We start from the raw sequence: 19,599 nt of genomic DNA, 5'->3' as shown, positions 1-19,599 counted from the left end.
TTCACCAAAAACCAAAACAACACATAAATCCCTTTACTCCTCAAACCTCAAAATCAATCCAACACCAACAAAAATATATATATTTAAAAAAAAATCTATCCATCGTCATCCAAAAAACCCATGGACCCTGAAAAAAAGATTAAATAAAAAAAATCGAACCTCCAAGCACTGAAGCCAGTTATCTCGCTTCCCCAACTCCTCAAACAGTAGAAAACAATGCTCAGTCCTCAAAACCCTAACATACTTCCCCAGGGTCGCAACCAGCGGCTTCTTCTCCTCGCTGGACTTCTTCAGTATCGTGCGGACGAGCTCCTCGGGCTCCGATATCCCACCGAGTCTGGGCGGCGCCGCCCTCCTCCTCGGCAGCCGGCGGCAGCAAAAAGTCACGATTTTTGACGGGTCTTTCTGTGAATTTGAGGGGGAGGATTGGGATGGTTGGGTTTTGGGATGAAGAGGGGTGAAGGGAGGTGGAGAGAGGGAGAGATGAGTGATGGGTTTTGAATGGCATCTTGTCAGCAGAAACGCCATTGGGATTGAAGAGAGCGGCTGGGGTGATGGAGGTGAAGAGGTTGGGGTTCTTTTGCGATGGTTTGTTTTGTGAAGCGGTTTTGTGGTAGAGGATTTTTTTTCGGAGAGGTACGCGAAGAAATATTTTCATTTAGGTGCCTACAATATTTTAATTTTCAAAACTTGTGGCGTGGGTTTATTTGCATATACATACATAGAATTCACGAATTCAAAATATAGAATAAGTTTGTTCAGAATTTGAAAAGGAAAAAAAAGCGGAATTTTTGGGAAATTGAACCCGACGTGAATCGAACACGCAACCTTCTGATCTGGAGTCAGACGCGCTACCATTGCGCCACGGATCCGCTGATCAGTAGACTATCTAATAGTATAAATGTGGTTTTCTTTGTTCCGTTTGGTCAGTTATAGATGTAGACATGTTAAGTCAGAAAATTTTTAGGTAAAATATACTACTCTTACTCATTCAAACATCTTACTCATCTTATATTTCAAATTGAAGAGCAAATTTATTTAATCAACTCTTTTCCAAACTAAAATCAAACTTCTTATCAATTAAAGTATATTAAAATTTTACTATAAGTAATCTTTTCACCTAGACGACGTGAATCGAACACGCAACCTTCTGATCTGGAGTCAGACGCGCTACCATTGCGCCACGGATCCGCTGATCAGTAGACTATCTAATAGTATAAATGTGGTTTTCTTTGTTCCGTTTGGTCAGTTATAGATGTAGACATGTTAAGTCAGAAAATTTTTAGGTAAAATATACTACTCTTACTCATTCAAACATCTTACTCATCTTATATTTCAAATTGAAGAGCAAATTTATTTAATCAACTCTTTTCCAAACTAAAATCAAACTTCTTATCAATTAAAGTATATTAAAATTTTACTATAAGTAATCTTTTCACCTAGAAAAAAAATAATAAAAATTTCTAAACAATTACACTTGACATCAATCAGTTCTGTTATTTCGATTTCAAATACTTCAAAATCGAACCAAATCGAAGTTGTCTAAAACCAAGATTTACCATCCAAAAAATTCATCGGTTTGATCAGTTTATAAGTGGGGACAAAAAAAATGAGAGCATTGCAAGTATAAAATAGGAAAAACTATAACATGCTAATAACTGCTCATTAGCCTATAAATTTTATAAGATATCATCACAAATACAAAAGATCTCGTAGTGTATCATGCAAACTTATAAGCATTAGAAGATTCGGTTTTCAAAATTGCGTTTTCCCACCAGCTTTTGAAAAGCTTATTACGTTTTTGGATTACTTCGAGCTTGATTAGTTTTTGGATTACTTCTAGAGCTGACAGAAGCTTAAACATGATTAACGAAGTCAAAGAAGCAAATATTGTTCTCGATATTAATTAATTCTGCCAGATTCGATATCTAAGAGTCTACATATATAGCCTTGCGATGAAGCTGATGAGTTGATTGAGAGGTTAGGTAGGGCCATCAAATATATGTTCGATTAAGCATGAATTTTGTGATAGGCTTTAATTGTTTAAATTAAATCATATGGACTGTTGTTATTTGTGGCGTAAATGTATGAATTAGTTCTTATGAAAATAAACATGTTATGACTTATGAGTTTAGTTTTGAGCTACGTAAATAATTTGCTAATTCAATTCTTTAAAATAAGTTGTGCTTTTTTTTTTTAAAGTTTTACGAGACAAGTTCGATTCTCTACTTAATTTTGTGATGGCATGATACTGATGTTTTTCCATTGTGTTCTTATAAAAAGATGACTTTGAGAAGCTTTGACTAGTTAAAGAAACTTCTTTTAATTTTGTATTTGTTAAAGGAAACATGCTTTTTCATGCTCTTCCAAAGCTTCATTTTGAATAGAATTGTATAGAACTACGGAAATTAAGTTTTAAATTTTTTGGAGCTATGTGTGAAAATTTATTACAACCACGCAAAAAGACTAAAAAGAAAGGGTATTTCGTCAAAATTATTTAAATAATTATAAGTAACTACACAATTATTTTAAAACTATTTATGTGTCAAACTGTCATCTCCATTATTTTTAAGGACAAGTGTAATTCCTTTTTCATAATTTTTCATAGTAGTCCTTAAAAATTTTCGTATTTTGAAATTATAAAAAAAATTCATATCATAGATTACTCCACCAAAAACTTTAGCGGTTACAAATGATTCCCCAAATATTCAAATATGGAAGTAAGACCACTAAATTTGTTCAATATAACAAAATTAATAAAGCACAAATCTGAAAATTGGTGAAACCTAGAGAGATTATTTCCGAACAATCATAAGGTTTGCGGGAATAATTTAAAAAACTTAATTTCAGGGCCTAATTTCAATTATTTTAAATTGATTATTGCCATAGTGAGTTAAAGTTTAGCTTGAAAAAATAAAACATGTGAAATGAAACAAATATAATTATATTGTATAAAACAAATATAATTATAGCCTTCTAATATATAATGGTACTGGAATATGGAAATCTAATTCCACAAAATTTCAAAACTATATGTTACAAATTAGTGCAACCATGCATAAGAATAAGAGAACGATATTTCATCAAAAGTATAAAAAACTTCGATTATAACAAGTACATAGTTTTTTTTCCTCCAAACTAAGGGTAAATACACAATGAACATAAGAAAAAATACACAAACATCAGATCGCACTAAATACGGTAATCATAATAATAATAATAAAGCTTTGCACAATTAACATACATAAGTACTTATGTTCCATTATACAAACAACACTACTCCGCGCTTCACACGGGTTGAATACTGGTAAGTACAAAATAGGAAAACCTACGAGGTAGTGTGCGCTCATGAGCCCATAAAAGATTATAAAATATCATTACAATTTACGAATACAAAATATCTCGCGGCGCATCGTGCAAAATTATAAGCATTACGGGAATCGGTTTTAAAAATGGCGTTTCCCGCCACCAGCACCAGGGCTCTCACCTCCGTTCTTAACCAACAAACAACCGCTTCTTTCAACTCCGCTATAAGATCCTCAGTCGACCAAGCCCTCTACAAACAAGCCCTCCTCCTCTACCTCCAACTCAAACGAAGCGGGCTTCGACCCGATAACCTCACTTTCCCCTTCGTCCTCAAAGCCTCATCCAAGCTCCCAGACCCCAAACTATCCCAAATGATCCATACCCACGTAGCCAAGTCACGATTCTATTATGATCCCTTTGTTGCCACGGCCATGATCAATCTGTATGTGAAATGTCGAGAACTGACAAACGCAGAGAAGATTTTTGATGAAATGCCTGAAAGGGACGTTACTGCTTGGAATTCCTTGATTCTGGGTTTTTCCGAAATGGGTTTTCTCAATAAGGTGTTGGTTTTGCTTCGGTGGATGAGGTTGGAGAAAATTCGACCCGACTCTCTCACGGTCATAAGTTTAGTTCAAGGTTTGGACTGTGATAAAGAGGTGGGATTTCTTAGAAGTTGTCATTGCTTGGGGATGAGGATCGGTGTTTCTGGCGATGTGTCTGTATGCAATACTTGGATTTCGGCTTATGCCAAGTGTGGGGACTTGGGCTCTGCGAAGTTGATGTTTGGAGAGATTCCGGATGGATTGAGGTCGATTGTTTCATGGAATTCTGTGATTTCGGGTTGTACATATCTTGGAAAGATCGATGAAGTCGGAGATTTGTTGCGAGGTATGAGCAGAGATGGTGTTCGGCCTGACTTGAGCACTGTATTGAGCTTGTTATCTTTGTTTGGTCAGTCTGAATCGATCATAGAAGGTAAGATGATTCATTCTTTTGCTATTAAATCAGCTTTTGGTTCTGATATTTCCTTTGTAAATACATTAATATCACTGTATTCAAAGTGTGGAGATATTGAGGCCGCACGTTATTGTTTTGATATCATGCCGAAGAGAACTTGTGTTACTTGGACCGTACTGCTTTCTGGGTACGCAAAAATAGGAGATATTGATGAAGTTGTTGCTTTGTTTCATGCCATGGAGGCTTCAGGAGAGAAACCTGATGCTGTAACTGTGGTTGCTATTCTCTCTGCTTGTAGCCAAACTGGTAACCTTGAGCTAGGAAAATCAGTGAATCAATATGTGATTTCTAATAAGTTGGAAGAGAATGTTGTGGTTTGCAATGCACTGATTGATATGTATTCTAAGTGTGGCAGTATGGCTGATGCTAGAAGAATTTTTTGTAGAATGCACAACAGAACTATAGTCTCTTGGACTGCGATGATTATGGGTTACGCTTTGAATGGGCATTTTCGTGAAGCTTTGGATCTGTTCTCTGAGATGTTGAGACTACAGATTGAGCCAAATCATGTGACTTTCCTTAGTGTATTTCAGGCTTGTGCGCATGGTGGGTTTCTTGAAAAGGGATGTCACTATTTTCATGTAATGCGAAAAATTTACAAGATAGAGCCAAGATTAGACCACTACTCTTGTATGGTTGATCTTTTTGGCCGCCAGGGGAAATTAAGAGATGCATTGGAATTTATTCAGAGTATGCATATTGAGCCTGATGCTGGTGTTTGGGGTGCTCTACTTGGTGCTTGTATTACTCATCATGAAACTGAAATTGGTGAATATGCAACAAGCCGTTTGTTTGAATTAGAGCCTCATGCAGCAGTGTCATATGTCGGTATTGCAAATATTTATGCTGCAAATGAGAAGTGGGAGGGTGTAGCAAAGGTTCGGGCGATGATGAAACGAGAGGGAGTTAACAAATTGCCTGGTCAAAGTATTATTCAGGTGGATGGGAGGGGTCATGTATTTACTGTTGAAGATAGAAGCCATCCTGAAGGGTTGTTGATATATGATACATTAGATGGTTTGGCTTTGCACCTGAAGGAAAAAGATCGCCAAAGGGAACTTGGAAGTTTTTGATAAGAGGCATTTGAAGTTTACTTATTACTTGCCTATGCACTATACTTTCTTGGTAGCACCCATTTGAATCTACACTGTATAGGTCTTATTCTCTGAGGTAAGTGATTATACTTGACTAGAAATTCAACTTTTCGCCTGCAAGTTCTAATTTTATGTAACTATGAAAAAAAAATATTCCTCTAAAGATCATATACTTCCAATAGTGAAATAACTTCAATGGCAACCTCGTGTTGCATCTTCTGTACGAGTAGCAATCTGGCATTTTACTTTGACCTTGAACTTACAGCCATGACTTTGGATCCACTGGCAAGAATTGTAAGGCCGTGAAAAAAACTGAAGAGGTCAATATCACATCGAAGTCTTTTGTGGTTTTATATATTTGATGTACCCTTGGCCGCATGAAGGATATAAATGAGAACATTGTGCATTGGCTACTCATCGGAAATAAATAAATAATTGAACTTATTGTCTTATCCTGCACTCGCAATGGTCACAATGAATTGAAAAGTTCACGATATGCACAGTTTTTGGTCAAGTTCTAAACAACTATGCGATGAAAAATCCTAGTGACAAGTACTAACCCGTTTATCTTCATATTGCTACTCCCTAAACAAAGATACGGATAAATTAAAAGAAGGTTTAAAAAGCTTCACCGCTACTGTGTTCAAGAAACAAAAGAGTGTCTTGACTAGAAGAGATGTCAACCATTGGGCGTAGTGCAGCTTTCTAGAATTTCACCATTTGTATCAGTTATTAATGTAAATTGCACTTTCACCATAACGAAGTGGAGAATATTTGAGCCAAACGATGAAGCAAGGAACAAATCATTAATTGGCTGGGATGCAGCAATTTTAGCTGTATCATTTTGGTTTTAGCCAATACATGTCAGACTGGGGCAAAATCTCAGCCAGTTTAAGCCATGTTTCAGGTCTTCAGTCATTTGCAGTTGTGCGTTGCCATCCATGTTCGCTGGTTCAGCATGTTTCGGACTGTGTCACTGGAAACAGCCTGATACATGTCTAATTTCTAATGGAATAGGTAATGTATGTATCCAAAGAAAGGGCAGCGAGTGCTAGTTCTCCCTAAAGAGAGGAGATTTCATGTGCACGAGAAAATTAAGCAAAACCTTATGTTCCAGGTTGTTTGGGATTTGCTGGATTTCCAAAACCCTGATCCTCTCTTAAAAAGCTCCCTGGTTTCCAGTACAACTGGAGATGCTAACAACGAATGACCTCGCATAAATATTCCTTGGCACTCTCTTGTCTTCTTTTTAAATGCTTGACTTCAAATCATGATCATTTCATGGAGCCTCAGAAGTCATTGACTTGATGGAAGAACATATAAAGTATGGCTAAATACCCATATTGGTATTTTAATTCAACCTCATTTGCCAACAAGGTATTTTAATTAGGAAATTCGGCGATAAGACATTTTAATTAAATAAAATTACCATTTAGGTCCTTTTTCTTGTCGGCGGCCACTTTTCCGGCGAGAACTCATCACGTGTGTTGCATGTGGGGGCTTAATCTGTGTTTAAGATGCTGATGTGGCTCTGTTTTCTGACGTGGCAGGAATAACCCCAAATCGCATTCAACTCCAAACAAAACCCAACAAACTAGCTTCAGTCTCAAATCAAAAAAAGAAGATGAATAGCTCACTATAGAGTATCGGGAGGCCGATGATGGTAACGCTCCACTCGAAGATGCTGCTGTCATCGACGAGGCCAGCAGAGAATCCATCCACAGGCAATTTCATAAGATCTGATCGGAAAAAAAAAGTTCAAATTTTTTGGGTGAAGAATTGGATTGAGAGAAATCGCAGGGATCGAATCGATCTTTACCTTTGAGTTGCTTGTGGAGGAGCAGGCTCGCTTGGCTTGGAGCGGCCATTGATGAGAAAGAGAGGAGAAGGGAGACCGCTGTTTGACGCTTATAAAAGGAGAGAAGTTTTTAGAGGGTTATTCTCCTTGCCATGTCAGAAAACAGAGCCACATCAGCATCTTAAACACAGATTAAGCCCCCACGTGCAACGCACATGATGAGTTCTCGCCGGAAAAGTGGCCGCCGACGAGAAAAATGACCTAAATGGTAATTTTATTCAATTAAAATGTCTTATCGCCGAATTTCCTAATTAAAATACCTTGTTGGCAAATGGGGTTGAATTAAAATACTTCCTAATTAAAATACCTTGTTGGCAAATGGGGTTGAATTAAAATACCAATATGGGTATTTAGCCTATAAAGTATAGATTCGCTATAAATGATTCTTAAATCATGACAATCAACATCAGATACATAATTGTGTATCTCTTGTCATATTTTGTTTGAAGCCGATTTCTTGCATTATTATCCCATCTCTTTCATTCTACCTACAGGGTCATTTTCTCACCTTAATATACTAGACGTGGAAGGAAATTCAGAAACAAGATCAATATTTCTGTGAAATTCTTCGAGTGGATCATGCTCTCAATATGCGCTCAAATAAAAACCCACCAGGCAGCAGTTGATGATAAGAGTCCAATGCTATTATTTCTTGTTCCTTTGATCATCTTCCATCTAGAAGTTTTGTAATCTTTCGTTTAAATTTATTTTATTAGCTTATAGTTTCGTAACTTCTGGTATGCCTGGGTTGAAATCAAGCTAATTTGCTATAATTTAGGTCTATATGTCGATCCTCTGACAGAAGAATTTCCAAACAAGAAACCTGGGCGGCACCGATACTGAAGTTTGATGTCATTAGTAGAAGGATTTCTACAGTCACTCGCCATGTTGTCTTTTGACTTCAAGAGTTGTAAAATCCTTTTTCACTGATATGTTCTATTTTTATTAGAGAGAGTTTAAATTGAGAAACTTTGGAATAACATCCAACACTTCCCTTACTCTCGAACCATTTCTAACTTCCGCAACAGCTTGTCACATTACCTGCAGCAGCAGAAGCGGGAAAGTGCAAATTGAGGATCGAGATGAACGGCTTATTGTTATTAGTGTTATTATTATTATTTATTTTTTTGTTACTTAAAGCTACTTTTGTTATTTAAATTAGATCCATAGAATCTGTGATACTTTTCAGATATGCGTTATTCTCTTATCGTTTGTATTCAAGACAATTTTTGTTCTTTCTAAGATGCAATGGAAAACAGGAACCCTCATCAGGTCCTTTATTCAAAAAAAGCTTACGCGTCCTTCTCTTTTCATGACTGTCTTCCACTACAACAGATTGCTTAATAGCTATCATAAATCTCCAGCAAAATAATAAGGGCGGCGCCAAAGAGCAAGTATAGTATAAGCAGAGAAAAAAGTGAGGCTACAAAGTCTCTGTCAGCTAACAAACATGGAACCCGCAATATTGTGTTCAGACCTGAAGTAGAAACGGATGCAACTAAAAGCCCAGGAATCAAATAGAGTAAGTTCTTCGAACGGGGAAATAATGAACAGTGACAGTAAATTCTTCAATGTAAGAATGATTTTCTCTCAACACAAACCACAACCAATCAACAAATCAACGGATCAATCTTTTCTTTACACTAACATCAAAAGCCAGCCTTGACTTAAAAAGGCCAAAAAAAAAAACCCAGGTAAAAAAAATGGGAACTCATCCAATTTCATGTACAGAGAAGGGGGAAAAAATCTCACACAGTTATAGAACAGAGATCATCTAACACTGTTCTTATGTTAGGCCTGTCATTTACAGGTAGAATACACTTGAGAGAAACAGCAAGCAGTTCATCCATTGCCTTCGGAGCTTCCTCCAACCCAGCAATCTCCCTATCAAAGCAATCTGTTCCCCTACCTTCTCTGGTGCACATTTGAACCCAATCAGTGAGATCTACAGCCCCAGACTGGCCTGAAATAATATCGCCAGCACTTCTTCGAGTTAAGAGCTCCATTAATATCACACCAAAGGCATACACATCGGCTTTAAATGAGGGCAGAGGTTTGGTTGTTTCTGCCAGTTCTGGTGCTCTGTAGCCGAGTGCTCCCAGATTTAGTATTTGCTCAGCAATGCCGTTTGGTGTGAGAAGACGATGAAGGCCGTAGTCAGTTAGCCTAGCAGAGAGCTCAGGGCCAGTTAGAAGTATGTTTGTTGGCTTTAGATCACCATGAGGCAAGGCTTTGTCATTGTGGAGATGGTGTAAACATCGAGCCATGTCGATTGCAATTTTCAGCCTTTGGTTAACTGAGAGCCTGGAGTATCTTCTTGGGGTTGACTCTGGATATTTGACAAAAATGAAATAAAATATCAGAAGTGGAAGTTGTCGATAAATGAAATGCATTCATAAGCAAATGCCAAGTTAAGGAACAAACACCATCAGTCCAGTGGATGTGGGAAAACTAATTTAAGAACAAGAGCTTGAATTTTAAATTGCAATTTCAAAGGACAGAGAGTTTGGCCAAAAAGATATACATCATAAATGAAAGAAGTTTTTTTCACCTTTAAATCCAAAATTTTACCCCCCATTTATCTTTAAACCCAAATACTTCTATATATATTGATAAACCCAAACGGCTATCTCCATTTACCTTTAGACCCAAAATGCCAAATATACTCATACATTCATAATGTATCCCTTAAAAAGAAATAAAATACCCAAAATGCCCTTATCCCCTTCCCTTCAACAAAAGAACTCATTCTCCCATGGCACCCTCCTTCCTCCTTTGCCTCCAATTCTCCATTCACCGCTGTCGCCACCTCTTCACCGTCACTATATCCTCCTCCTCCTCCTCCTAGCTACACCTTCTCCGCTTCCACATTCAACTCCTCCCAAAATCACCCTCCCTCCACCTCCTTCCATCTTCCCCTTCCTCCACCTGTCTCCCTCCTCTATTTTGTTGATATACTTACTGTATTTCTTATTATACTTGCAGCATATGTTGCTATACTTATAGGTGTTGTCGCTATACTTGCAGATTATATTGCTAAACTTATAGGTTTTGTTGCTATACTTATGTGGCTATGCTTACAGGCTTTAAGACCCCTTATGCATTTCATTGCTATACTTGCATGTTTTGTTGTTATACTTGTAGATTTCTTGATATACTTACAGAATATGTCGTTACACTGATTTTTACGCGAGCTGGTGTCCAGGAGGTGAAGGAGAGGGAATGTTGGTGGAGGAGGACGAAGTGGTGGACAAGGTAGAAGAAGGCCCCGATGAATAAGAGGAGAGAAAGATGGGAGGAGGGATGGAGTGATCACGACAGAGGTTAGAGGAGTAGGTGGAGAAGAGAGGAAGATCCCATTAGAGGATAATAGGTTCTTTGTTACAAAGGAGAAAAGAGAGATAAAGGGCATTTTGGGATTTTTGTTATTTTTAAGGCATCTTTATGTATATTTCGTATTAGATACTTTTGAGCTTAAAGGCAAATACAATAATTGTTTGGGTTTATAAGTATAGATAGAAGTCTTAGAACTATGTGTTTAAAAATAAATGGGAGTAAAACTTCGGGTTTAAAAGCAAAAACCCAATGAAAGAATCAAGACATTTCGATTTGTTCAGGGGCATAACGGGTATACAAAAGTAACAGAATTTTATTGCACTAAGCATTTCAACTGAATTCTAAACGAATATCTGATATAGTCCCTATTATTAGTACAAATTTTTACTACTTTTATGCCTAAATATTATATATAACCTTGCCCAGATCAACATATACTTAAATTTCAAAGAACAATGCCGTAGATACATCAAGGATATTCTTTCTAAACGATACACGAATGAGCTGTGTGAAGCAACAACAAACAGAATAGATGTTTGAATGGTTTGCTACAACTAAGTGTATACTTTTCACAGATTACTACGCTTCAAGGTTAACTTAACTTAGTTATTGACAAGCTATGTCTATAGAGTTACAGTAATGAACCAAGCTATTACCTTCTTATTCACATGGTTAACCGCAAAATATTGATCTTATAACCATGTATGCTCTTCAACTAGTCTCAGAGTAAATTACAACAAAGATAAATGAAAGCAAGCAAGGATATACAAGGCCTAAAATGTTTTTTGATTGCACATCACCACCTCCATGCTTGTCAGTAAAAGGTGTGATTACTGACATGTACTCAACTCAAGTAAAGATCCTTCCACTAACTATCTGGGATCATGCTTTAAATTTCTTTGTCCAACCTATTAAATTAAAAGAAACATCTGACCGTCCCAGCACGCTCTCTCCCTTCTTCTAACTTCCATAGTTCCATTTATTAATTTATTTATTATTATTACTTTTTTTGGCACTTAACCTTCTCCTCCTCTCTGCCAACATTTGTTCAAAAAATTCTGGCTCCCTTCTTTATCGAACCTTCCTTAGATCAGTGCTCTCCCTGTTTTTGTTACATGTGACATCAAGAAGGGGGGAAACACCTACTCCTAAACTAAGGTTTTAAATATCGGATATCGGGGAAATATCGGATGGTCAAAATTCATATCGGATTGCGGATATCGGGGAAATATCGGGGATATGTGGTAAATATCGGAATGTCATAATGATGAATATTTGCATACATAGTATAATGCATTAAAATGTAATCTCAACATATGTAATGAAATTTAAACAAACAAAATATGAATAATATATGTTTAGGATCACTAGTCAACCTTCAACAAACAAAAGTGCAAAGCAACGTTACAACATTCAATCTTCTTTTTTAGGGAAAAATGTCATTTGATATAATGAGAAAATCTTGATATCTCGCCCAAAACATCCAAACACGGTATATTATTTTGCAACAAACTATATAAAAAGATATTGGTCCACATATCGGCTAATATATCGGTCATATCGGGGATTTATCATTCAAAATAGTCAAAAAGCGGTAAAAGATATTTAAAGACCATATCGGTTACGGTAAGTCCTGTCAAAGGATATATCGGGGGATATATCGGGGGATATATCAGGCCATGTCGGAGATATTTAAAATAATGTCCTAAACTACATTTTTTTGTAACCTCCAACCGGTAAATTACTTTCCGATATTTTCTCATAAGCTTGTGTTTTTGTCTCCTTTCTTATAAGTTTATTTCATACAAACTCAAGTACTTCAGTTTTTTGTTTGTACATCACCAAATAACAGCCGACCCCAAGTATTTGGGATAAAAGATTTTGTTGTCATTGTTGTACATCACCTAATGAGACTAGCTACAACCTTTTAGCACTGTATGCCTATCATCTATGAAGCACCGACACGCGAAAACAAGCCCCGAGTCCGTGTCCGACGCGTGTCGGACGCGGACACGCGTTCGACACGCGTTCGACACGCGTCGGACACGCGGTCAATGCCGCCGACACGAGTCAACGCCCCGACTTGCTCCCGACACGCTCCTAACACGACTCACTCGTTCCCGACACGGCTGAGAGGGCAAAAAAAGAAAAAACCCAAAACCCGAAACCCAAACCCTAGTTTTCACAAATCCGATTGACCCATCCTCTTTCTTTCTCGATTCTGACACGGCTGAAAAGAAAATGCCACCACAAGTTATAGATCTCTCTCTCTCAATCGGCTCGTCCTCATCGTCATCCTCGTCGGCTTGTCCTCTCTCCATTGATCTCTCGTCGACTAGGTCACACACACTCTCTCTCTCTGATTCTTCGTCTCTCTCTCCCTCGATCTCTCGATCTTTCTCTCTCCATCTCTCCCTCGATCTCTCGATCTCTCTCTCCGATCTCTTCCTCTCTCTCTCTCTCTAATCCTCTCTCTCTCTCTGATCCTCTCTCTCTCTCTCTCTCTCTCTCTCTCCGATCTCTTCCTCTCTCTCTGATTCTCTCTCTCAGTCTCTCTCTCTCTCGATCTCTCTCCCCCTCCGATCTCTGATTCTCTCTCTCCGATCTCTTCCTCTCTCTGACTCTCTCATATATATTATTTAAAAAATCGAGCCGTGTCGCCGTATCCTATTTTTTTGGGTTTTGCCGTGTCCGAGTCCGTGTCGCCGTGTCCGTGTCTGTGCTTCATAGCCTATCATTTAGGTGAAAGGACATACAAAATAAAATAACAGAATTTATCATAGCAAACATATTAAATCAAAATGGAAAACATAATGGTTCAGCTTAAAAAAAACAGTCTATACTAATAATATCTACAATACACCTCACCTAAAGTTCAATTGTATTTCTTATATGGATATTTTATACAATATATTTCAAGAACATGAACTTGGGAAAATTCTTATGACCATAGAAGGCCACGGTTAATATTATGCACTAAGAGTGTACTTGTGCAAATGGTTGAGTAAAATAAGTAAGCTAAAAGAAACGAAGATAAATTCAAATGAATTTGATATTCATTTAAATTCCTGATGATAATTTTTTTCCAAAAATAACAGCATATCAGCAAATAATCCATGCATGTATCTCTTATTTGTTAACAATCCTCAGGCATGCTTGGAAGAAACATTCAAAGTTCCTCAAGTTCACAAATTAAATAAAAATTTTAATAGAACAAAAACTAAGGCGGAATGCCATATTTTAATCTCTTGGCACTTCTGTGCCTCAAACTAGCATTCCGTATCTTTGCTGCAAGACACACTGTGAGGTAACCTCACCCTTCTAGGCCCCTTCACAAGGGGTATCTACACTTAAGCTCCAATTTCCGTAATGACTAGAACATTCAAATGACGTATCAAGAAAGCAGGAGAAAATTTAGCTAGGTCCATGGGGTCTAAGTTCAGTTTAAGGTTTCTTGCATAGCTACTACTAGTGATTACATTCTTGTGCTTTCAATTTCCCATATTTCCTTCACATCTTACCTCTAGAAAGACCAGGTTAATTTTAATTGATTTGACTGGTTCGATCAGCTTTACATTTTGAGTTGAACTTCAGTCTGTTAGGAATCTTGACCCCAATATTTGTTTTGATGATAACAAATATTATATGTTGTGTATTATGTGCTAACATTTGTTTTACAGTATTAGAGCTATATCAACAATTATATTCAAAGAGATACTCAAGACATAGATGAGTTCCAGGCAAAATGAAGCAAAGAAGAAGATATACTTTATTGTCAAAATGTAATTTTTCATTTTCTTTGCTTAGAAATTTGTACAAGCCTTGATCACTCACACACATGCACACACATAGTGTTAGAACATACTAATACATACTTAGTGTGTTGGTTAACAATAGAAATCCCCTATGTTAGCCATTAGAGTTTATAGATATTGAGTGAGTCTTAAAATATTTTATAACCCTTAGCAGTTCGAATCTGAAAAAACTCAAAAGACCAAAGTTGTAGGTCTCTTCAACAGCTTTCCAACAAATCTTAAATCACCTCATTCCGAGGTCGGATGAGAAAGTTACAGACAAAATACTAAAAACAGAATTCCAGAATCTGAGTTTACAGTATAGTCGACTAATATGCCTTGTAGTCGACTACTAAGTAATTTTCTGACTTCACAGAGTCTGTTTAGACTCAGTGTAGACGACTACTATGACTTATAGTTGACTACAGATGTAGTTTTTTCAGATTTTAGGTTTTGAATAAGTGACTGTTTATAGCCGTTTTGTGAACTTTAATTGGGTTTAAAATTATATCATTTCAGAGGCTATAAATAGGTTTAAACATCAAAAAACAAGCACCAAGTTTTGCACTTGTAAGATTCACATATTGTGCAAATTAACTCTCTAAACTTTTAGTTTTTCGATTTGTTTTTCCATAAAAGAGTTTCTGATATTGCCTTTGTTCATATCATTCTTAGAGCTTGCTTAGGCAATATTCAGAAAGTTAAAAAGATTGATAAGCCACTGTTACACGTTCACATCCACATCAAAGCTTATAGGATTGGAATTGTACATTGCTTTAAAATGTTCTCTCGGTTTATGAAAGAGGTTGATCTCTTGATCTAGAGGTCGGTTTACAATTGGAATGGTGTTGTCAACTGGGTTTGCAAGTTGCATGATCTTGCAAATTAGTCAGGTTTGCTTTTGATTTTGTAATGTTTCAAAATCATAGTGGAAACTCTCAAGCGGGATTTGCTTGAGGACTGGATGTATACCGGGGAGGTGAAACCAGTATACATGCTGGTGTTTATGATGTTCACTTTCCGAGATTGACATTCTTTCTTTGCAATTTATAATCTATTTTGCAAACGCACCCTCTAGTGTTTAAGTGTAAAGCTTCTGCAAATTTTTTATAAGAGCACACTCTATTCTTAAGGGTCACGATCCTACACTTGGTATACATAAGCAAAATCAGACCCTACACAATCAACTGTGATTTAGTCCAACTACACCAAATCTGTAAGGTCCATGATCTAGTTGGCCTCCCAAATCCAAGAACTAATTGGTCCAAATAAGAACATTAGGACAATTTGGCAAGGGGAATTTTTGGTTTTGGTATAATATCAAAGAATATGACAAATTGATAGGACAATTAGAAAGTGAAGGTGATGGTACATAACAAGCTAACCCATTCGGTTGGATAATGTGAGTTTCTCTCAAATGGCTGAGTTCTTAGTACACCATAAGAGTAAGGAATGGAAAGGAAAAGAAAAGCTAAAAGGATAAAGAACAAAAAAGGGGGATCATTTACGTTCCTCCCCAAATGAGGAAGAACTTACAGAATATTGGCTGAAGACAGTTTCATGCCTTGAGATTCTAGGAAGCAATTTGCGGAAGAAAACAATTTATAAAAAAAACATAGTTAAAGCCAAAAAGAGACTCAAATATTAAACATCTCTATGTCTGGAGCAACCCGATACTCGTTAAATGTTGAGTATGATAAACATTGACATAATAAACAAAACAATGCGCTTCTTGTCAGGACAGGCACACTCAATAAACAGAGATCCTAAGTTAAGGACTAGTTTAAGCTACTGAAAGAAACTCTTGTGATCTTAAATGCATTTAAAATTCAAAGCTTAAGAGGGATCAAACTAAAAAGAGCAAAAGATACTAGATTTGAATGGGAACGCTAAAAGTAAAGAGCATTAGTCAATATAGGAAAATGTTGAGATAAACCGAGCAGCTTACCATAAAGATAAAGTGCCAAACTCTCGCCATTAACATAGTCAGATACAATCAACCTTTCTTGCTCCCTTGGACCCAAGTAGTAGCCCTTCCAGGGGACAATATTCGGATGTCTAATGGTTCCAACTCTTTTAGCTTCTTTAGCAAACTCTTTCTTGTTCTTCACAAGACCAACCCTTAACCACTTGACAGTCAACATATGACCACTATCCAGTGTTGCTTTATATGATGTTCCATGGCTACTCCTGCCAAGAACCTCTGCTGGAGCACGAGACAACTCTTCAGCTGTGAAAACTAAGGAGTTGTCCAACAAGAATAACTCTCCAGCCAACCTGTCTGGTGAGTAAACATCCAGCAGAACAGGCTGCTCAAGCATCCGTGGATCAATAAGACGAGGTGAAGAAGATAATGGAGGCTCTGAGGAAGACTTGCGTCCTGGCTGACCCTGTTCCAAAGTATCAAGTTTACAGCCTTCCTTTATATCAGAAAAACCATATTCCACAGTTTCAGTTAATAACTCTTTCTGAGCAGACATTGATCTAGAACCTGAAGTTAGTAAGTGATCATTAGAAAAACTCATGGAAGTTTGCAGAGTATCCTCTTTTGGAGTTCTAAACATAGCAGGGGGACCAAATACTCCAAGCTTAGCATCTCGTCCAGTAGCACGGTCTCCAAACCTGTTTCTTCCACAAATTTCTTGTGATCTTAACTTATAGAATGCCATGAACACAAAGAAAATCAGCAAGACAGCACCAATAGAACCAACAATATATGCTACTTGAAAGCTAGACTTGGAAGTCCTCTGTTGATGACTCACATTGTCAACGACTCCACTGCTATTTTTTCCTCCAGGTGTTGAACCTGGGAAAACTAGTAGAACGTTTCCAGGATAAAAAGAGGAAGCTGGAAATTTTGTTAAACTTTCAGGAACAATGCCTGAAAGGTTATTGTATGAAACATTAAATTGCTTGAGACCCATTTGAGGCATGTCCGGAATCATACCGCTGAAGTTATTCCCAGATAGGTCAATATAATCCAACTCACCCAGCTTGCTTATCTCATTTGGCAGCTCTCCAGACAAGTCATTGCTTCGCAGATTGAACAATTTAAGCTTTTGCAGCTTACCGATTTCCGCAGGCAAGGAGCCAGTTAACGAATTATCAGATAAATCAAGGCTGACCAAATGAGGATAATAAGGCAGAACAAGTGACTCTGTAGAACGCGAGGTTTGTATTGGAATTGTTCCCGTCAGTTGATTTCCAGATAGATTCAAAGCTGTCAATGTTAATGATGCCATAAGGTTTGGCAAAATAGGTCCACGGAGTTTGTTTAAACTAAAATCAACTACAGATAATCTTGGATATCTTCCTAATACAGAAGGAAGAGAACCAGTAATAGAATTATTTCGAAGCACGATAGATATTAGATTCCCAAACTGTGATGTCTCATTCGGATAGCTTCCTGATAACAAATTTGAACTCAAATCAACAACCTCCAGCGTACCTCCCCAGTTCTGAATCACAGACAAGTCATCAGATATCATGTTTTCACTCAAATCAACGACCGTACAGCTCCCGGTGCTAGAAGGCAGTGAACCTGACAGTGAATTCGTAGAGAGGTTCAAAACCTTTAGATTTGTTGAGTTGATAGAGTGGATAGAACCTGCACATGTTACAGGAATTTAGTAGCTAGTATATAACAATTGCTCTCAGAAGTGCAAAGTGATTATACATCATCACAATGAATCTAATGATGTTCTCGAGCTGATGAGCAGGAAGCTACTGTGGGACCAGTAAAAAAGAAACAAAACCAGCTTTCAGCATTTACTGAATTTCAATCCAAAGTTCTGTTGAAAGCAATTACAACACAGTACACACAGTTGGAAGTAAGGATATCTACCACCTTAACTACATAATTAAAGTTCATGCAAGACTTCAAACGATGTAAAAGAGAAGATCAAAAGAGCTGAAATTTGAACAACATCCACATTTGTGGGCACAAAATTATTGGCAACATATTTCCCTAGACTCGTCATGAACATGAAGGCTACTACTGGATTAAAGGTTTCAGATGTAAGGGCTACAAAGGAAAATATTTTGTGAGGTGCAGAAGAAAAATATCAGTGAAGATGCATGGAAACATCAATATGTGATGCAACCAATAACGCTCTGAATTATTGAAATCACTTTATATGTAATGATGTAAGGTAGCAAGACAGCAATATTCTTGCTGTGCAATGATGTGACATAACAAGTACAGTAACATCCTGTCGTCCTCAATCTCAGTTAGATAATACTTTCTGACTTCTTTCAGCAGTTATTATGGTTCAAAAGGTGCAAAAGAGGAGCAATGCACCATCTATTTTCTTCAAGTTAGACAAAGCAACCGCTAGTGTTGTCATTATTTACTTCAGAATATCTTGATGAGCTATCACCATAGCAAAGTTACCGGCGAGATATTGTAGGCATAAAAAAATTTGCCTATAGGTTCTCGCACACAGCTCGAGATGAAGAAAAGACGATGAATGTTATTATCTGAGTTAAAGGAGATCATCCGATACTGTAGATAAGCTAAAAAGCACATGAAGTAAGTCGGCGAAGTGTACGAGTCTGTGAAACACACTAAACGATAAAGGAACAACTCAACCGGGAGTTGTGCTTCGCCCACAAATCTGAAAAAGTTCAAAAGACAAAAGTTGTAGATCTCTTCGTCAACTTTCCAACGCATCTTGGATCATCTCATTCCGATATCAGATGAGGGAGTTAGAGCCAAAATACCCAAGACAGTACAAACTGTCTCGGAAGTGCGAGACACACAGCCCTGTCTCGGCTACAGAGTTGCTTACAACACGTTTTTTAACGGTTTTTTGATTTCATAGCTGTTTGAGATCAACCATAAACGTGAGGAGACAGTTACAAACTGAAAATAGGCCCACTAACCACATAAAAATATGGTATTTAAGTAGTGGGACGGCGGTTACAAAAGAGGAGGGAGCATTTTTTAGAGCAGATCCAAGAGGACAGAGAGGCTATTACTGGAGCAATTGGGCAGAGATTTTTAAAAAGGCTTGGACAAATTTCAAGAGTTCATCTCCTTTCAATAATTGGGAGGTTCCTTAAGATCTAAGATTTGACTTGATCTTAAGAAGAGTGTTCATCTTACTTCGATAAGATATTCACTGAAACTATTCTTGCTTCTAAACGAAAGAAGAATCCTCAAATCCTTCACGATTCAATCAGAATTCGT

At 37.4% G+C, this 19,599-nt stretch overlaps 3 protein-coding genes and 2 non-coding genes across 6 annotated transcripts in view; 1 reads left to right on the top strand and 4 right to left on the bottom strand.

The window, feature by feature from the left end:
* Positions 1-543, bottom strand: part of LOC109833901 (pentatricopeptide repeat-containing protein At4g39620, chloroplastic) — a 5,018-nt gene extending 4,475 nt beyond the window's left edge. For both annotated transcript variants that reach the window (XR_002245379.1, XM_020401759.1), the window contains exon 1: positions 160-543. Coding sequence is in view for 1 of the 2 variants with exons in the window: in XM_020401759.1 (XP_020257348.1) it covers positions 160-528 (369 nt within the window). In the remaining variant the exon portion in view is untranslated. The remainder of the gene's footprint in view (positions 1-159) is intronic.
* Positions 801-872, bottom strand: TRNAW-CCA. The gene has a single exon. It is a non-coding gene; the product is annotated as a tRNA-Trp (tRNA).
* TRNAW-CCA lies at positions 1,122-1,191 on the bottom strand. Its single transcript has one exon. It is a non-coding gene; the product is annotated as a tRNA-Trp (tRNA).
* Positions 3,383-7,009, top strand: LOC109833900 (pentatricopeptide repeat-containing protein At4g19191, mitochondrial). The gene is made up of 2 exons (XM_020401758.1): positions 3,383-5,496; positions 6,971-7,009. Exon 1 carries the CDS (start codon positions 3,453-3,455, stop codon positions 5,397-5,399), a length of 1,947 nt encoding a protein of 648 aa, XP_020257347.1. The 5' UTR covers positions 3,383-3,452; the 3' UTR covers positions 5,400-5,496; positions 6,971-7,009.
* The window catches only part of LOC109834989 (probable inactive receptor kinase At5g10020), a 46,656-nt gene continuing 35,879 nt past the window's right edge, over positions 8,823-19,599 (bottom strand). Inside the window, exons 3-4 of the mRNA XM_020402992.1 lie at positions 16,357-18,015; positions 8,823-9,607 (exon numbers count right to left, since the gene is read on the bottom strand). Coding sequence (XP_020258581.1) covers positions 9,027-9,607; positions 16,357-18,015 — 2,240 coding nt within the window. The 3' untranslated portion in view covers positions 8,823-9,026. The remainder of the gene's footprint in view (positions 9,608-16,356; positions 18,016-19,599) is intronic.

The sequence above is a fragment of the Asparagus officinalis genome, chromosome 3 (assembly GCF_001876935.1).
Source record: "Asparagus officinalis chromosome 3, Aspof.V1, whole genome shotgun sequence".
Taxonomy (NCBI): domain Eukaryota; kingdom Viridiplantae; phylum Streptophyta; class Magnoliopsida; order Asparagales; family Asparagaceae; genus Asparagus; species Asparagus officinalis.
The sequence above is the reverse complement of the archived record's forward strand: the minus strand, read 5'-3'. Positions and strand labels throughout refer to the sequence as shown.

What these genes read in the sequence shown, in the direction of transcription:
- LOC109833900 (XM_020401758.1), top strand. Translation starts at nt 3,453, where the DNA reads ATGGCGTTTCCCGCCACCAGCACCAGGGCTCTCACCTCCGTTCTTAAC.